Source organism: Hypanus sabinus, chromosome 12, assembly GCF_030144855.1.
Source record: "Hypanus sabinus isolate sHypSab1 chromosome 12, sHypSab1.hap1, whole genome shotgun sequence".
NCBI classification, from domain to species: domain Eukaryota; kingdom Metazoa; phylum Chordata; class Chondrichthyes; order Myliobatiformes; family Dasyatidae; genus Hypanus; species Hypanus sabinus.
The window spans coordinates 71,648,727-71,668,782 of NC_082717.1; the positions used below are offsets into that span (position 1 = coordinate 71,648,727).

The 20,056-nt window shown below is 36.5% G+C and overlaps 1 protein-coding gene across 1 annotated transcript in view; it reads left to right on the forward strand.

Moving 5' to 3' along the window:
- Window positions 1-19,996, forward strand: part of LOC132402389 (protein sel-1 homolog 1-like) — a 38,328-nt gene extending 18,332 nt beyond the window's left edge. Inside the window, exons 10-18 of the mRNA XM_059985248.1 lie at window positions 2,319-2,387; window positions 4,787-4,864; window positions 10,838-10,900; window positions 10,980-11,067; window positions 11,173-11,321; window positions 12,858-13,023; window positions 13,109-13,183; window positions 15,253-15,425; window positions 17,957-19,996. Of these exons, the coding sequence (XP_059841231.1) occupies window positions 2,319-2,387; window positions 4,787-4,864; window positions 10,838-10,900; window positions 10,980-11,067; window positions 11,173-11,321; window positions 12,858-13,023; window positions 13,109-13,183; window positions 15,253-15,425; window positions 17,957-18,121 (1,026 nt within the window). The 3' untranslated portion in view covers window positions 18,122-19,996. The remainder of the gene's footprint in view (window positions 1-2,318; window positions 2,388-4,786; window positions 4,865-10,837; window positions 10,901-10,979; window positions 11,068-11,172; window positions 11,322-12,857; window positions 13,024-13,108; window positions 13,184-15,252; window positions 15,426-17,956) is intronic.
- Window positions 19,997-20,056: the final 60 nt, after the last annotated feature.

The following is a 20,056-nucleotide window of genomic DNA, read 5'->3' on the forward strand; positions in this document are numbered from 1 at the left end:
TACATCCCTGCTCTTGTATTCTAGACCGTTTGAAATGAATGCTAACATTGCATTTGCTTTCCTCACCACTGACTCTGCCTGTGTTAAGCTTTTGGTTGTTCTGCACAAAGACTCCAAAGTCCCCTTGCATCTCAGATTTTTGATTTTTTTCCCATTTAGAAAATAGTCTGCACCTTTATTTCTATTACTAAAGTGCATGACCATGCATTTTCCCATGTTGCATTTCATTTATCACTTTCTCGCCCATTCTCCTAATCAGTCCAAGTCCTTCTACAGCTTTTCTGTTTCCTCAACACTACCTGCTCATCCACCACTCTTTGTATCATCTGCAAACTTGGCAACAAAACCTTCTATTCTATCATCTAAATCATTAATATACAGCATAAAAAGAAGCAGACCCAACCGACCCCTGCAGAACACTAGTCATCGGCAGCAAACCAAAAAAGGATCCTTTTATTCCCACTCACTGCCTCCTACCAATCAGCCAATGCTCTAATCATGCCTGTAACTTTCTTGTAATACCATGGGCTCTTAACTTGGGAAGTAGCCTCATGTGTGGCATTTTGTCAAAGGTCTTCAGAAAGTCCAAATATATAACATCCACAACATCCTCTTTATCTATCCTACTTGTAATCTCCTCAAAGTATTCCAACAAGTTCATCAGACAAGATTTTCCCTTAAGGAAACCACTTACTGAGATGAAAAGCAGATTTTCATGAATTCTTCAACATGTCACCTACATTCATTCTCTACAATTCTTTTACTCACATCCACGTTAACTGTTGCCATAGTCTACTACTTTTTGCCCTTGTGTACTATCATAATACTGACTTGAGAAATTAGTGTCCATTATGTTGGGAAGTACCACTTCCTTCTGATGGAAGGATTGCTTCTGAGCACTATATTGAGGAAAATTAGGACAGAATAACTCAAAAATCTGTAGTACTTGTCATGAAAAATATTTTGAAAGATACTTTGAAAAATTCTGCTTTGGATCTATTCCCTCCTCTCATTATATAATGAATACCTTGTATTTTGCAAAAAAAAATTCCTGGATTAAATTATAAGATTATGTCAAAACAAATAAATTTCTGATGAAATAACTTCTGTTATATAAGAAATTGTAGCCTCCGATTAGTACTTTACAAAGTTCCATGAATAGTAAATGAGATTAAAGTCTAGTTATTCTGTCTGGCCAAAGCATTAGAAGAACTCAGTGCTCTTCTTTGAATAGGGCTACTATTTCCTCCAGAACAAGGAGTTTAAATGAATGTGCCAACCTACTTACTGCACTTCTACCTAGCATTCACTTCCTTTACCTCAAAATGTTAGCCTACTTTATTTGCTCATACTCGATAGTATTTGAATCCAGACTTTCTTTCAGAAAATGAAAACTTTTCAATTGAATGAAGTATACAAATACAAAACTGGCAGATTAAAGTTGATCATACTATATTTATGAAACAGTGGAAACAAACTGCAGATAACAAGAGTTCTCAATTCTTACGCTATTAATGGCAACATCAACTTAAATTGATAAAGCATGTCCAATAATCCAGATTGCTTTCACAAGAGACTGCAGATGCTGGTATTGGAGCAAAAGGCTGGAGGAATTCAATGGGTCAAGCAGCATCTGTGAGTAGGAAAGGAATTTCAACAGTTTGAAATTCCTTGACCCACAGATCAGGATTGACCAGCTGAGTTCCTCCAGGCAGTATGTTTACTCCCCAATATGCCTCACAGTTAGATATCAACAAAATTGACACCAAGTCCCAAGAAAAGAAACAAGAACAGACGATCAAAAGGGATAAGTTCTGTGAGTCTTCTTAACAGAGAATAGGAAGGCTGAGGTGTTTCGGAGGAAAATTTATAGCTTAGGGCCTCATCAATTGAAGGCACAACCACTGACAGTGAAGCAATTAGCAATTTGGAAGATAACATCTGGGCTGTACCAGCCATTTGGTTTAAATTCCAGTCTGTATCAATCCAGTTGGCAAGCAACCAAAACACCTCAGGTTTTTTTTTGTAATTAAGAGAGTAAAAGCAGTAAGAAACCTTACTCTGGTTACTCTCCTGACCTCCTTATTTGAAAATGAACCTGTGTGTTAGTGAGTGCTCTACACACTGGAAATGTGTGTACTAGTATCTTTCAGAGGAAGCAGGATGTATACAGCAAAACAACATTTTTTAAATGTAATATTCCAGCTTTAGGATTCACTTATTTTATTACACAAGAGGAATAGAATTATCGTTCTCCTTTTAAACAACAACATATTTGTAATAAATGGAAGAATAACGATATCCTCTTTTTCCTCCAGAAGGCTTTCTACTACTTATCAAAAGCTGCACAAGGTGGCAGCACAAATGCTTTGGGCTTATTAGGAAAGGTAATAAGATAAAGGTGTTGAAAATCTGGTGATGAGTTGTTTCTTTTTGGGTTTTTTTTGTTCTCAGTATAAATTTAAATTATTGTTACAGCAAGTTATAAGCACATAATTTACATTTTGCCTTTTACCAATTAATGATGAAAAATAATGTGCAGAGTAAATATATTTTATGTAGTGAACTGCATGTATTTGCTTCTGAACTTGTAATATGACTGTTTGGACATGGTGATTTAAGATACGTCCTTTGATAAGTTGCACCCAAAAAGAGATTTTGTTAGTTGAACTAATTAAGCCTGCTTCATTAGAGCACTTACAGGAAAATAACTATAAAGAGCTGAAGGTATCTTTCAGATTTCTGCATTCAAAATGTTCCAAAGTTGTTGATAATTATATGGATAAGTGTCAGGATATCCTTACAAAATTGGGTCAAAATTCAGGATCTCATTAAATATAAGGAGATCGGAATGGGAAAAACATGAATCACCTGGACTGACGAAGCTGTAACTGGAATTAAAATTAAGACTGAGACTTATAAAATCAAGCCATCGCTTATCAAAGCCAACATAGGTCTGCAAGCATGTAGATGATCAGGAGCCAATGCAGAAACAGCCAGTGGATCAAGCAGTACGTGTGGAAAGAAAATTGGAGTTCCCATTTCAGGTTGACCTGAAACATTAACTCTTTCTGTGCTGAGTAGTTCCTGTAATTTCAGCTTTCAGTTGAACGAAAGCTGAAATATTAATGGAGTCTTAGAAGTATACGAACAGGTTAACAGCTTAGAGCAGTGGTTCCCAACCTTTTTTTGGCCATGCCCCACCTAATCACCTCTAAAATCCTGATGCCCCCTGTGGTGATATATAATTCTTATTATTCAAAAAGTGAACACTTGTTCACCTAAAAGACCATTAACTTGGTTTAAACAAGCTTCCAAAGAACATGGCATTCATGAAAGAGAAAAATAAAAGAACCAAAGGACTGTTAAAGTTCTGAGGAAGAAATTACAAAGAAATTGTAAAAAAAAGAACATTAAGTGATATTAAAATAATAATAATAATAAATAAATAAAGCAATGCCGATTCGTTTCTACAGCATACAAAGACAGATACACTGTTTAAAAGAGATGATGCAATGTACACACCTTCACACCACCAGGAACTGAAAGCTACTGCAAAAAGCAGCATTGGCGCGACCTCGTACGAGTTTCTTACGCGTTTGGACTTGTTCATTCGTTCCTTCCTACATCAGTCAATTCATTAATTTAATTATGAAAGCCATTTGATGGTTGTAATGATGGTGATACACTATATAAACAGTACATACGCAATTACACATGTACATACACACAAGTATTTTTATGTGTGCATACTGTATATACACATATGTATTCACTCACACACACACTCATACTCACACAGACTTACTAGAAAAAATTCACTGTTAATAACTCATTCTCAAATTGCCCCCCTTAAAAATCAAATTACCCCCCTGTGGGGCGTACACCCCACGTTGGGAACCACTGGCTTAGAGGCAATGAAAGTAAAAATACGCCTTGTATCATCAACACAATTGATACCCTTTTATGTAGATGATTTTGAAAAGATGCAGCACACAGATGAGAAACTGAAGACAGCTAAGTTTAAATCCCTGCAGAATAGCACAGATATTAGAGCAGATTTGAGAAATCTTTGTCTGTAGCTCTCCTATTAGAAGTGAATAGATAAAAAGGCAACCAGGTGAGTGTGATCCCATTCAGAGAGAGAGATATCAGAGGAGGATGGTGTGGTCAACCCCTAAAGAGGCTATAGCCAGGACAAGGACAAAGATCACATAGGTATCGCTAGTGATTTTGATCAGAACTATTCTGATAGGGTGGCATGGTGGATGTATGATAGATTGATTCAAACAAGGCATTCTGCATAAGTGGGGACAAATTTAGTGGTAATTGATTTTGGAGATAAAGTGAAGAATATTTTTAAGGAAACGATAATCACATTGAATATTAAGGAGAGACAGGAGTACCTGAAAGAAAAAAAGGTGGAAAGTAATTTATTGGAAATGGGAACTGAGAGGACAGGAGGTTGGTTTCAGAGAGGAGGGTTCTCTGAGGATAAGGGGACATGAGAGAGCAACTAGAGACAGAAGTTTAGGTACAAAGCTGTAGCTCTATTCGATAGACGGGACCAGTTCACATGAGACCGATTAGCTCAATTGACTCAGTGGCAGGGTGGGGGAATAGATTGCAGTTACTAAAAAAAGTATCCCCACCATAAAACCATGACTACAGATGAAGACCATGTCCACTCTGAAGCCCACTGCCTGTCACTCACTAATCTTGTTTCGCCCAGGTTAAACTGTGTAAAATTAAGTGCTATTTCTTTAAATGTAACTTTGTGTTCTAGATGTATTTTGAAGGGAATGAAGTGGTGCCTCAAAACAATGAAATTGCTCTCATGTATTTTAGAATGGCTGCTGAGAGGGTAAGTCTTGCAGACAGCTTACATAGAAATGTGAAATTCAGTTTTATTTATAATATAAATAAGATTTAATTGATTCCTAATTTGTATGTCCAAACAGTAGCTTGGCAGAATCAATAACAATAGGCATATCAATAAATACCTTCCTTCAGGTTGTAAAACTTGTTTTAGGTATCTCTATAGGGCATATATGTGGCAAAGATAATTAATGGAGAAATTAATCCATGGAAATCAAAAAACTTTCAGATGCCATACAATAAAAGCAGAAAATGCGTGAGAAACTCAGCAAGTTAAGCAGTATCTATGGAAAGAAGAACAATAAGCATTTCAGGTCCAGGACACTACATTGGAACTGGAAGTATTTTTTTCTGAGCTGTTTCAGATGTAGTGATGATACCCATGTCAACTTGTAAAGCAAGTTTAGATCATACTGAAAATGTAATAGAGTACAATCTATTGGACACAATAATAATGTTTGTTATGGAGAGGGAAAATGTACAGAAAAGCTATCTACCCCAATTCCTTACCTGATTTTGAATTCAACATTGGGAAGATAATTTACAACATGGTATTATATTGTTGCTGGGTTGAGGTTCTTCAAAATTGTCAGTGTGGTTCCAATTAAATTTTATTTTTTCATTTGTTACTCCTGGAACATCTGTGTTTTCACAATGATGTTATACCTGCAGGTTTGTGATTAATAGGGTTTTTTCTAGAGTACCCTAGAATTTGAATCTGACTAAGTTTCCATTACTAAATTTTATCTCCCCTACTAGACTTTCAATATCCTCTACAATCTCCACCTAGCCACTCCTAATATTCTGATCAACATTCAAACCCCTGATCTCCAGCACAGCATTCCCAGCCTGCAATCAGTACCCTAACTAATGGCTGGCTATCCTTTATGTCCAAAAGACTGTGTGTAACAGATAGTCCAAGTGGACAACAACAAGTTCTCATTCCAAGTTCCAAGTTGCTGGTCCTGAGTCAAGTTCCAAGTTCTGAAGCCGAATCAAATTCCAAGTTCTGAGGCCATGTCACGTCCAAACCCATCTCTGTGTCAAATCTCCATGCCTGTGTCCTGCACTTGGGTCTGTTTCCAGTCACCTCCAGCCACCCTTTGCAGCAGAGATACTGTAGTCGACCACCACCAAAATTATAGCCTAAACTTCTAATAACGTTGTGGTTCAGGGAAGCGGAACCACTGTCCATATATCCTATCTTGATGGATTCCAGCTAACAGCAATAAGCAAGTAGCAAGTCTAAAAGAGTAATTACTAATAAAGAAGATTAGCCCTAAAGAAAGAAAAGAACCTTCTTTTGCCCTCTGTGTTTACCACTGGCTGATAAGGGGATTACCACTGGCTGGTGGAAGTCCTGACATGTTTTCTTTCAATAACAACAAACCAGTATACCTTATTCCATAGTAAAATGTCTTTATTCAAATTTGAAAGATTACTGCAATCTTTGTTTAACAACTTACATTTAGATATTCTAATTTCCCACCTGTCCTCGGCATGACCTAAACTAGTGGTCGCCAAACCGTCGATTGCGATCGACTGGTCAATCTTAGAGACTTTCCCAGTAGATCCCAAAAAAAAAGAAAAATAAATACACAAATACTGTTGAGAGATTGTTTCCGGGTGCGGGGTTTTAGTTCTATTCTTTCTGCCTAGTGTGCATGCATGTAGCTCCCCCCGACAAGCGCTGGTCCCCAACCACCGGGCCGCAAGGAAACGATATGACTTAGCTGTACCGTTCCTCATTCCCTGTCACGCTCACTGTTGAACTGGAACGCATGCGAGGTCATCAGTCACCTAAACGCAGTGATACCCTTGCACCAGGGATCACTGGTTGGCCTCGGGTAATTGGCTGTCTCGCGCAGCCAGTGGGAAGTGCCGTTGTTACTGGCCTGGAGAGTGGACAAATGGGCACCTCCTCTAAACCTGTTTAGTACACCGAATGTTCGTGGGGAACCCAGTGCTAAAATATTCGCAGACGACCTAATTTGTAAGTATCAGAGCAGCTACCTCGCTGCGATCTACTGAAAATCATCCCTTGAGCCAAATTTTTGTCGGCCAATAGATCGTACAGGGGGAGGGGGGGCGCACCCTGTCGCTCTCCTCGCTTGGTCGGTCACTCTCTCCGGACTGCGACCACCATGACCCCGGCACGGGAACAGCCGCACCTGGCCAAGGCGTCTGGCGGCGGGCGGGCAGGAGGCTGTCTAATGGGGCAATGAAGTACTCAAAACTGCTTCAATACCTTGAGTCCAAGCACCCTGCACTTAAAGACAAACCCGTTGAGTTTTCTCAGAGGAAAAAAACTGTGAGCAAGCGGGGCAGAAGCTAAGTGCTGAGAGCCACAAAAACTAAATTGAGGAATAGACTGGACATAAGGAACCTGCTACTAGTATCGCTGTATTCCAGTCGAGTTTAACACCCTCCACCCCCCCCCCCCCCTCCATTGGCCACTGCGCAAGAATATTGTCAATATTAAACCGGTCCGCGGTACAAAAGAACGGTGGTGACCCCTGGTGTTCATACATTATTTCTACTTCTGGGTTGCAGGGTTTTACTTCCAGTCTTTTCTGCCCTGGTGCGCATGCATATAACTAATTGAGCTGGGGTTGATCTTGCCTTTCATTAAGGCTAAGGTAGGGGATCTTGGGCTTAAAAAGGTTGGTGACCACTAATTTAAACTATCTGTCATTATATTGTTATATTCATGACTATTCAGATAGTCATTTGCTAGTGATCCCATGAGAAACAACTTCCTGTGAATGATCAATATATCCTTTCCCTAGTACATTAAAATATAAGATAAACGGACTCTTCACTATGGTTCATAATGACCTTGCACCTTGCAATCTATCTACATTGCACATTCTCTGCAGTTGCTATACTTTTTTTCTCTATTGTTACAGTTTAGTCTTGTCCTACCTCAATGCTCTGTGTACATAGATAGATACCTTATTGATTCCAGAGGAAATTACTGTGTCACAGTAGCATTACAAGTGCACAGATATTAGAAGAGAAGTAGAAAGAATAAAAAATAAGTTACCACAAACAGTCTAACAGTGTAATGAACTGATCTGTATGAGCTGTATGCAAGAAAGGTTTCATTGTACCTCAGTGCTTGTTACAATAACAAACCAATTCCAGTTCCAATTCTAATTGCAGCCACTGCTCGGAGTTAATACATCTCTGACTCAGCACGACATCTGCTGGTGAATAACCTGATCACCTATCCTGATTGCAGCATGTGTTAGTCATTCACTTACCAACTTTTAGGGATTAACTGGTTCACTTCTTCCTGACTATAACCTATATCCTGACTACAGTATGTTTCTAGCTCAATGACCCACTTGCAACATCATTTGGAAACTTAATAGTTCCCTTCTTTCTGGGTGCAGTTTAACTAGATCCAGTATGTCTATTGTGTTAAAATCACATGGCTGCAAATAATTTAACCTGCAGCTCTTACATCGATCAAACACTGTTTCAAACTCCCCTTGTCCTTATAGCCTATACAAATTTATTTTAACTCTATTCAAAAACTTCTCCAGCACCCAGGGCATGCTGCTGCTAAGTTAACAGATATCACATCACATGCCAGTGATAATAAACCTGACTCTGATTCTCTATCAGGTAGCTTGCCAGCTGTTTGATACAATTGTAATCGTGCAAATGTACAATTATTTTCTAAGCTGACAAATATAGTTTCAGAAGTTATAATGGAGTACATTTTTAGGTGAAAAATTAAAATTTTACTATCTTTCTGGCACCTGCTGTCTGCTGTTGAACGAACCTAAACCCATATCATTGCATACAAACTACTCCTGTATATCAGTGTTGTTGCCGAAAAAAAACTTCTGGGATGAAAGACCCTCAATTTTACAACATTGTGAATTCTAGTTTTCTACCACAGGAGGCCCAACGTCATATCCCTCACTCTTACTTACTCACAAATATTCTGTTCTCCAAGCATATACGTTCACAGAACTTGCATTCTGTCAGGGCATGGTGAGATGCGCATTTTTAAAATCAATTTCAGGACAGTGCATGCAAACTGTCTTTTACTGTACAGCACCTGCATAGACATCCACACTCATTAAAGTAAACACAATCAGCTGCTCTTCTTGCATGTATTACTCTACCCAAAATTTTGACCAAACATTACTGAGATCCAATACATCTGATGTAAAGAAAAGCTTTTAAAGTTACTCATAAGAACATCTCTGAAACTGCAGGATATATAGAAGGATGAGAGGGGATCTGATTAAAACATATAAGATTATTAAGGGATTGGACACACTGGAGGCAGGAAGCATGTTCCCACTGATGGGTGAGTCCAGAACTAGAGGCCACAGTTTAAGAATGAGGGGTAGGCCATTTAGAACAGAGATGTGGAAAAACTTTTTCACCTAGAGAGTGGTGGATATGTGGAATGCTCTGGAGGCAGTGGAGGCCAAGTCTCTGGATGCATTCAAGAGAGAATTAGATAGAGCTCTTATAGATAGCGAGGTCAAGGGATATGGGGAGAGGGCAGGAACGGGGTACTGATTGTGTATGATCAACCATGATCACAGTGAATGGTGGTGCTAGCTAGAAGGGCCAAATGGCCTACTCCTGCACCTACTGTCGATTGTCTATTGTCTATTTCTCATGAGTTTATATTATCATATGATTATCTCCTATCCAATGCACATCTGTACTTTCTGGTATTTCATCAGTGAATTTCATGGATCTCTGAAAACCCATACAACCTGAGTTAAATCTCAAAGCTCCATGTAAAGCTGCAATTATATTTAAATTACCCGTCTTTTAGCCAATGGGTTAAATATTGGTTCATTTGGTTAAATAAGCAAGCTTGTTGGATCAAGTCAGACTTTAGAACTAGAAACTCTTATGGATGAGTTTAAAACTGCAAAACATATATTCTTGTGTTAAAAATTTATCAACGTATTTTTATTAAAATATAAATATTTCACTCTTTTTTTCCATCTCTATCACCTGGTTTTCTCCATCTTCCAAAATAAAATTCTCCATAAATGCCACTTTTCCATTGCTTTCCTGGCCATTCTATGTTATTTAATTTGGAACTCATTTTACCATTTTATGCTCTTTTTACTTCCAGTCCATAAGCTTTTATTTGAGCATCCTACTGCTTTCTCCTGTGCTCATTCATTCTCTTTTCATAGGGAGTGCCTTACACCTATTGAGCTAATAAGGTAACTGGTGAAAAAAACAGTTCAGCTAATTTAAGTATATATATTTTACACACTCAATCGACTTCTTTTCATTGGGACAACACAAACAAAATGGAACACAGCAGGCCAGGCAGCATCTATAGGGAGAAGCACTGTCGATGTTTCCTCATGTTTGCTCTTTTCATTGGGACCTATTTTATGTTATCTCTTGCAAGACAAAACCTGTAGCTAATTCCTTTCTTTTCATCTTCTATTGAGCCCTTGAGAGCTCTACAGCAATTTATTTCTAGTTAATTGATATTACAATTGATTAAGACTTGATTTCAAAATGTGAATCTTAATCATAAATCAGTTATTTTTAAATTAATTCCATTTCATTGAGATTTGTTGTTTTAAATGTTAAAATAACAAAATAACAGCTTCACTATATTTAGAATTTTCTTCACATATGATTTTTTTTTGTATACCAGAAGAACGTAAAAGAACTTAATCTCTAAAAAGTTGGTAGAATGTTTTGATATAAAAAGTAAAAAAGGACATTTAAACACCAAAAGGCCTGAAAACATACTGTCCATTTAATAGCAAAACATCTTTTAGTTACTTCACTCAGCACCCAAAAAATTATCAGGTGAACTCTGTTTATATTAATGTTTAAAATATTTTCATTACCTTTCAAGTTTCACATAATTGACATTTTTTGTTGGTGCATATGGCCTCTCCTTCACTAGCCTTTCTGTAAATTGAACATTTTTTTTAAATTTCAGGGCAACCCTATTGGACTAACAGGATTAGGATTAGCCTATCTTTATGGAAAAGGATTACCAGTGGTAAGATTCCTACTCTAATATTATAAAAAGAAAAATAATTATGTTTTAGAAAAATCTGTTTAAAAAAAATTTATTTCAGGATTATGACAAGGCTTCAAAATATTTCAAGAAAGCAGCAGATAAGGGATGGGTAGATGGACAATTTCAACTAGGAGTTATGTACTACAGTAAGTATTGGAAATATCCTGTTTTATGTATTATTGATTAAAGGTGATATACAAAATTAAACTATGTGTTTGTGATAAGTAAATCTAAACTTAATTTTATTACAGCTGGCTTAGGTATAAAGAGAGACTATAAATTGGCCACTCAGTATTTTCGCCATGCCTCTCAAGCTGGACATACCCTGGCCTTGTATAATCTTGCTCAGATGTATGGAAGTGGAACTGGGGTGGTCAGATCCTGTCGTACAGCTGCTGAGGTGATAGAACAGTACGATCAATTTTAATGTAATCAGTACAGTTGCCTCGAATTGTAAAATAAGTAAGAAAGACAAGTCTAAAATCTTATTCTTTTCACAGACATGAAATTTATTGAACCATTACTTAATTCTATTAAACTGCATTGTTTTTCATTGCCACTTACTGAAGATGAACTAGAGAATGTTTATTTAACCTTGCATTTTCTACAACTTGTCTGTAGTTTACCTAACTTATTGTTTTTCAATGATAAACTCCCCAGAATATAATATTTAATATAATAACAAAATATCATAGATTGAGGAATGCACATAAGATTGATGAGAGTGTTATGTTTTTTCTCCTCTGGGGCTAATGTTGTTCCAACATGAATTTATACTACCCTTTATGAGCTGTTAGACATGTATGTGCAAAAGTGGGCAATAAATTTCCCTTTCCTCCCAATGCCAACAAACATCTTCCTCATGAGGAACTGAGGAACAACAATGACTAGGTTGGTGGTCTCCCACCAAATGAAGGCATCTTCAAAACTGCACTGGAGTGCCAGCCTCCAATACCTGGAATGAAACATGAACCAATTATCTTTTGATTAAGAGGCAAGAATGCTACCACTTGAAGTGCATTTAAAGGGAACAATTTATCATTTAATTAGTGCAGGAAAGCACCATTAAGATACTTTGAGATTAGTGAACTTTGCCGTTCCAGTACAATAATACAATTATACTGATTTTTTCTATTTATCTATTTAATATTCAATAAATATTTATACTGTATTTTAACCTGGGACACTGAATTTGACAACTTTGAATAAATTAGAGAGCAGTGACTTAATGTATTCTGTGTAGGTACACTTCCACTAGTATACTTCAAAATCAGGTTTTTGTTTAAGCACTCTTTTGCCAAATATTGTCAGTTTATCTGTTTAATATTTAACTAACATTTATACTTTCTGAAAAAAAATTGGGACACTGAAATTATGTGTTGTCATTAAGAAGAGAATATTAACATGTTCTTTTCTGTGACACATCCATAAGTATACCTCATTGTCCCGTACATTGATCGGGTCTGTGGAATCCTGTTATTGAGATGGCCAGTAATATTTACCACACAGAAACATCCAGTTTTAAAAAGCAAGGAGGGAAGTAATATTAATTACATAATTTTCTTGCACAGATGCATTTAAAATAGCCAATATATTTATTTTGCCATTTATTATTATTATCAATACAAATTTCTTTGCATTGAGAATTGAATCAGTGCTTAGTCACATATTTTAATTTCTTCAATTTGTGAGAAAATACACTATATATTAATTATTTAGAAAATATTTGCTTATGCATTTGTGTGCATTTATTTAGAATTTTATACATGTTAATTTTACACTTTTTACTGGAAGTCAACAAATCTAAGTACTATGTAGTATAATATTAAACATGTTTAATATTTTAATGAAATTATATTTGATTCTAGTTCCACCGTTGAAACTCCTACAATTATTTTTGATTTTTAACTTGTCAAGGCTTATATTCCTCCTTTAGCTTTACAAGAACGTTTGTGAAAGAGGTCAATGGACTGAAAAGTTCTTATCTGCATATTTTGCCTACATGAAGAATGATATAGATTCTGCCTTTCTTCAGTATTTATTCCTCTCAGAGCAAGGATATGAAATGGCTCAAAGTAACATAGCCTACATTCTAGAACATGGTAAAAAGATTTTTTAAACTCAGAACTGTTATTTTACTATAAGTTGTTTCGAAGTAAACTCAGTGATTTTTTTGTTTGAAAATAGAAAAATCTGCACTCATCTCAAAGATTAATTGCTATCATATGGCCTTGACGTATTGGAATCGAGCTGCAGCCCAAGGTACAAGTGTATATATAAGGTACATGACAGAAAACTATGAAAAAAAGATTTTTTTAATTTTCAGGTTATATATCATATCCAGATGCACTGATAAGGTGAACCTTTTACACACCACAGACTCCTGGATTATAGAAAATAAGTTGATGAGTATTTATAATTGCGGAATTATATTGACTTATATTGATTTGCTGTAATTCCGATTATTCGTGGCACAGAACACACATTTTATTTAAGTTGTATGACATATATAAGTTTATTTACTTAAAATGTTTTTAACTAATGGTCTGAAGTTGCAGTTAAAGGAATATATTACAGCAGAAAATCAGAAGTTGATTATGTGTGTTTAAAGTAAATCCATTGAAAGCATATTGCCACAACTGCCATCATAATTTTCTGTTGTAACCTACATTCTCTAATTTTGGCAAATTTATGCCTCATTGTATAATCCAGTATTTAAATACTGGCAATCAGTTATGATAAGCATTTCCAATGACAAGGGCCAGATAAAGCTGCGAGTAGTTATCTATCTGCAATGCAGTCTATTTAACAATAATTGTCAGAAGGATACACAAGATAATTATACCCAATGTCCACCTCCATTTTCTCTGTCATTTTCATTATCTAACTCTTCTGCTTTATTCAGTTTCCCTGAATAAAGTCAACAGCTCAATTCTCCTATAGCTTAGCTCCCCAGAGCCAATATAATATATAAATTGCCGGAGTATCTGCCCACACAAATAGACTAGTATGCACAAAAATTGTATGGCAACATATGTGTGGGATAAAATATTTTAAATCTTTTTGTGTGACTTTTGTTAAAAAACTTCCCTTATTTCTGTCATTTGGAAGCCTCACTCTGCAAAGAATCACCTCCTGCTACACTCTGTCCTGGATTCCGCTAAATCATTGCCCAAAAGACAGTATTCTGCTTCCAGAAGTCTGTCAGTATTTATGTGAAAATCATATAATAGAAGATATGTAGCAAAAAATTGGTGACACTTAACGATAATAAATCCCAAGATCTGGCAATCTACATCACTAAATATATATGAGGTTGCTTCAGAGAATGAACTCACTATCAACTCAAAAAAGTTATATTTTAGAATTGTTCCTATGGATTGGAGTGTTGTAAATGTGATTCCACCATTTAATAAAAGAAACTGCAAATTACAAGTTATTAGCCAAACATAAATAGTAGTAAAAATTCTAAAATCTATTGTATAATAAAGGATGTCATAATAGAACACTTTAAAAGAAAGTGGAATTGAGTAGACTTGGTGTGGGGTTTTGAAAGGAAAATCATTTGTAGATAATTTACTTAAGTTCTGTGAGTTGTGATAGGTTTCATAATGATCATTGGATGTGGTGGGTGTGGATTTTCAAAACTCTCACAAGGGAGAATGAGGGAGTGGGTTAACAAGGTTAGAATACATTAAATTGTAAGTAATATATCAACATAGATTAAGAATTAGTAATCATACAAAAAGCAAAGAGTGGAAATAAATATATTTTTCTGAGGTTGGCATACTGAGACTAGGAAGGCACTTCAGGAATCAGTGCTAGGACCAGCTGTTGACAATCTATACCAAAACTTGGCTGAGTGAATTCAGCTGTTATATTTCCAAGTCTGCTGACAATACACAATTAAGTGGGATACTGAGAATATGTGAACTAACTTCAAAAGGATATAGGTAATTGATTAGGAAATACAGTAGGTATTAGGTAATTCAGTTCTCCTGATTGTAAAGGATATACCTAGCATAGAGGGATGATTCACCAGAATGGTTCCAGCAGTTTTGCCAGTTGAGGAAAGATGGTTGTAGATAGGACTGTCTTCTAGTTTAGAATAGTGAGAAGTGATCTCGTGAAGAGTTCACATTCGGGGTTACCTCAGGATAAGGAGTTGGCTATTTTGAATTGAGATTAGGAGAAATTTCTTCATTCTTTTGGCAGTAAATCTTAGAAATTTACAGCATTTCTACTTGTATGCAAGACAACCACAATAGCAAATTATTTTGAATCACTGTTAAAATATTTGTTAGGATTTAAAACATTATCTTGCTTGCTAGGATATTCATATGCTAGAATTAAACTGGGTGATTATTACTACTATGGTCATGGAACAAAAGTGGATTATGAAACAGCTGCAGTTCACTACCGTTTAGCTGCTGAACAGCAACGCAGTGCACAAGCTATGTTCAATCTCGCGTATATGTACGAACATGGTCTTGGGACGGAACAGGTAGGAAGTAGTCATATTACTACAAATCAAAATAGTTTTTCAGTAGATTTTATTTTCATAAGTAATGATCTTAAATTCTGAATTATGTATTGTCACAGGATTCATTATTCTTTAGAAACTTATAAATAATGATAGATAAGTACTTGGCACAGAGAATACAGATGTTGGAAACTGAAGCCGAAAAAGCTGCTGGAAGATCTCAGCAGGCCAGGAAGCAGATACAGGGGGAAATGGAAAAATGATGTTTTGTGTTGCAAAACTTCATTCAGATTTGATGGCAGTACCCTTCATCACCAGTCCTGATGAAGGGTCTCAGCCTGAAATGTTGACTGCACTCTTTTTCATAGATGCTGCCTGGCCTGCTGAGGTCCTCCAGCATTTTGTGTGTGCAGGTTGAGTCGTAAATGCTTAAGTTTAGAAGAGAAAAGACTTCAAACATATGGGATCTTGACCTCTCTTTAAGTGGAGAGTATATTACTTGTGAGAGAATATTCATTAATAGGTTGTCTACTTAACTCATATTTGAAGCAGATTTTTCTTCCATAGAGCATTGTGTCTCTCCCTTTCTCTCAGGGAGGTAAAAAATGTTCTTTGGATTTTTTTTTCAATGATATTTTTATTGTTTTTTTTAAATAAAGAGAACATAGTATAAAGGAGAATTGTGCAATGCATAACAAATGTATCAAATGTACAATTCACATTTAGGAAAGAGATGCACCCATAGTACAAACATTATCATCCCACCCCTCCTAGTCCCCAACTCCAAATCATCAATGCATTGGCAAAAGGGGTAAACAGAACCTTTGTCTCCACAGAGCTGCATTGGTATAGAGAAGGTATATTTTTCTAATACATAGGCTGTTGTATGATAACAAATTTGAGTCCAATGAGTTTTACCCGAAAATGCTGGAGGTCAGGGATTTATGTACTGAGGAAAGGGAGAGAGAATGGACCTTTAGTCTGACTGGGAATTTTGAAAATATTCAAGAAAGGGTCCCCACACCTTTTGGAACTTCATGTCTGAATTGAGGATTGAATAGTGGATCTTCTCAAGGTGCAGACTGGACATGATGTCCCTGAGCCACCGAGCGTGGGTGGGCGGGGCAGCATCCCTCCACTTGAGCAAAACTGCACGCCTGGCCAACAGAGAGGCAAAAGACAGTGTGCGACATTGTCGGACTTAGGTGCATGTCCCCCTCTCTGGAGGTGCTGAAAAGAGCAATCAAAGGGTTGGGTTCCAAATTGTAATTAAGTATTTGGGATAGAGTTTGGAAGACACCTTTCCAGTATTTTTCCAAACTTTAGCCTTTTCTGGTTGGCTGCCAGTGACTAGTAATGTCTGTGTTGGGACTGATTCTTTTTATGTTATGATGGAATTGATGACTTTGTTGCAAAGTTTTCAAAACTATGAATTCAGGGTTTAGTCTCAAAAACTGTAACTTCTTAAAATTTTTATCATTAAAACAGCATAAGGGAACAGCTGGAAGAAACAAGTTCAGTCCTAACTTCTAATGCTGTGCAAAGTTTGCATGCTCTTCTTGTTTCTTCCCATAGTCTCCAAAGACAAATGGGCTGTAAAGTTCAATACCACTCTAAATTTCCCTTAGTGTACCGATGAACAGTAGAATTTATTGGAAATAGTCATAGGGACATACAGCATGGGAACAAGCCCTTTGACCCAATTAACTCTTGCAAACTATGATTCCCATCAGAGCTGGTCCAATTTCCCCGCATTTGGCCCATATATCTCTGAACCTTTCCAAGTTTCCATGTATTTTTTCAAGGGTCTTTTAATATAGCAAGAATTACATAGTATTGATATAGGTTTCATTTGAGTAGTTCTTGATGATTTGTGTGGACTGGGTGAGCTAAAAAGTCTATTTGTGCACTTTATGACTCTGAGGCCAATGTATAATTTTTAAGTTGGATGTTTTGAAAACAAAACATTGTTCACTTCAGCTGCACAATTAAACCACAATGTCTCTTTTTATTCTTAAGTTTTATCTCAGTCACCATTTATCTCTTACATGGAATCCAAATGCAGTTTTGACCAATTTCATAAGTGATTTTGTTCTCCATACTAAGCCTAAGTTCATGAAATGGTATACAAATCTTGTAAGCTATTTTGTTTATCAATAAGTTTGCTTTTTTCCCTCCCTTATATATCTAACAAAAGATAATCTCTCTCATAAAATATTAGTGCCAGATGTAAGTGGTAAGAATGAAACTTGTATATTTATATTCATTTTAAATCTTCATTCCTGGATAGTTTCAAAAATCAATAATCTAGAAATTGTTTTCAAAAAGAATGACAAAGAAGGTGACTCCCTTTTTCCATTAAGCTTCATCTATGATTCAAAACATGCATGATTTTCAACTAGAGATTTACTAGGTTGACCCTATAATCCCTTTGTTTAAGTCCTGGGTTTATTTTCATAAAAAATGAAAATGAGGATTTTTTTTTCTTTCAAAACTTAACAGCAATTTGCACCCAAAATGTATTTCAAAATAAGATACACCCCTTTCTTTAGGATCTCTATTTGGCCAGAAGATTCTACAAACTGGCTACCGAAATGAGTACAGATGCATACATACCAGTTTTCCTTGCACTCATCAAGCTAGGAGCTATAGATCTCATCCATGGAGTTCTATATACTATTGTAAGTATCATTTATAATTTAAATGAAAGGAAATAAAAAATGGGGATTATCAATGAAGACCAGACTTCCTCTTTAAAAGTTTGAGCAAACAGGGGATTGGAACCTGGCAACTGCAAGTCTGGGGTGGGTCCTGTATATATTCTGGGAGCTGGGGGTGGGAGAAATAATACTTGAGTTAAATAGTTTCATCGAGACAAGTTATACCAAGAGACTTCTACTTAACCAGGGAGAAATTTATGTGGCTTTTGGTGTTTTTCAGCTGCGGCACCATTGGGATCTCTTTCTAATCATAATTTTGACTTCGCTTCTGGCTATTTTAATGAACTACAGGCTCAGATAGAACATTTACATTGGAATATCAATTTTGCTATGTGGTTTGTGTTGACAATTCTGAAGTGAAGGGATTTCATGACTTTATCTTTTCTGTATCCTAAAAATATGAGATGGTCTTTTCTTAGAAGTTACAAAAATTGTTGCAAAGAATTTGTATGTCTGTGCATCTTTATCCTTGGCTGTTCTAATTACTGGCTAATAAAGATATACCAGTCCAGTCACACTACTACTTTAGTAAGTGGTTATGCAGGTTCATGGGAAGAGAGGAGGAAATGGCATTGAACTTTCATGATCCACAATTTTCTTCTACTTTTAACATCCTGGGTCATTATTTTCAGTTTGGCAGCTTTTCCATTTTTTTTAAAGATGCATCTAGCCTCTTGATACTTACTATTATGCTGTGTTTAACCCATTCAACATTTTAAATACTTGCTCCTTAATTGCATAAGGCAAAGAAACTGAATGAGGGCACTCAGCCCATCAAGTCTGCTCTGCTATTCTATCATAGCTGATTCATCATCCCTCTCAACCTCATCCTCCCTGTAACCTTTGACACCCTGACTAACCAAGAACCTATCAACTTCTGCTTCAAATATAGTCAATGACTTGGACTGCATAGCCATTCATGGCAATGAATTCCACAGATACACCACGCTCTGGCTAAAAACTGAGATCTTAGAGTAGAATTAGGTCATTTGGCCCATCACATCTGCTCCAACATGTCATCATGGCTGATCCAATTTTCTTCTTGGGCCCAAGCTCCTGCCTTCTCCCTGTATCCCTTCATACCCTGAAGAAATTCCTTCTCATCTGTGTTCCAAATGGATATTCCCATCTTATCCCTTACATAAATTTTGTGTGTGTCGATTAGCAAAAGGTAACCAGGGAATGGATGAAGAGAATGTTATTGGCAGGGATAGGAAAATGGGTTCAAAGTTCAAAGTAAATTTATCATCTATGTATGTGTCACTATATACTACCGTGATTCATTTTCTTGCAAGCATCCATAGTACAATGAAATACAACAGAATCAATGAAAAACCACACACAAAGACCGACAAACAACTTGCAAGATTACAAACTGCAAATACAAAAAGTATAAATAAATAATATTTGTAACTTGAGTTTTGGAGTCCCTGAAAGGAAGTTAATATTTTAATATTGAGTTAGTGATCATGTTGCTGGTCCCAGGACAGATCCTCTACAATGATACCACCATGGACATCAAAATTACTGTCCTATTCCACCTCCGCTCCCCTAATGAGGACTGGCTGATGGACTTCTGGATTCTTCCTCCTGTAGTGAGTAGGGGCTCCAGAGTATCATTGCTGATCTGATCTCCAGATAAAGAGTAGGAGGTTTGCTGGCAGCAGAACACCAACAGGGACTATTTTAAGTTGATTGGCCTATTTTCTGCTGATAAGTTGGATGTGCATCCTAGAGCAGCCACGACCTGGATACCAATTGCTCTGTCTATTGAGCTGGTTAGCACTTTGGCAGATTTCATTATTTCTCTATGTCAGTATATTTGTGTACATATCATCTGAATGCCCCTTCAGGGAAAGATGACCAAAAATCTTAATGCACACCAGTCTATGATATACTTGTATACATCAGGGAATCCTAGCCTGAAAACAT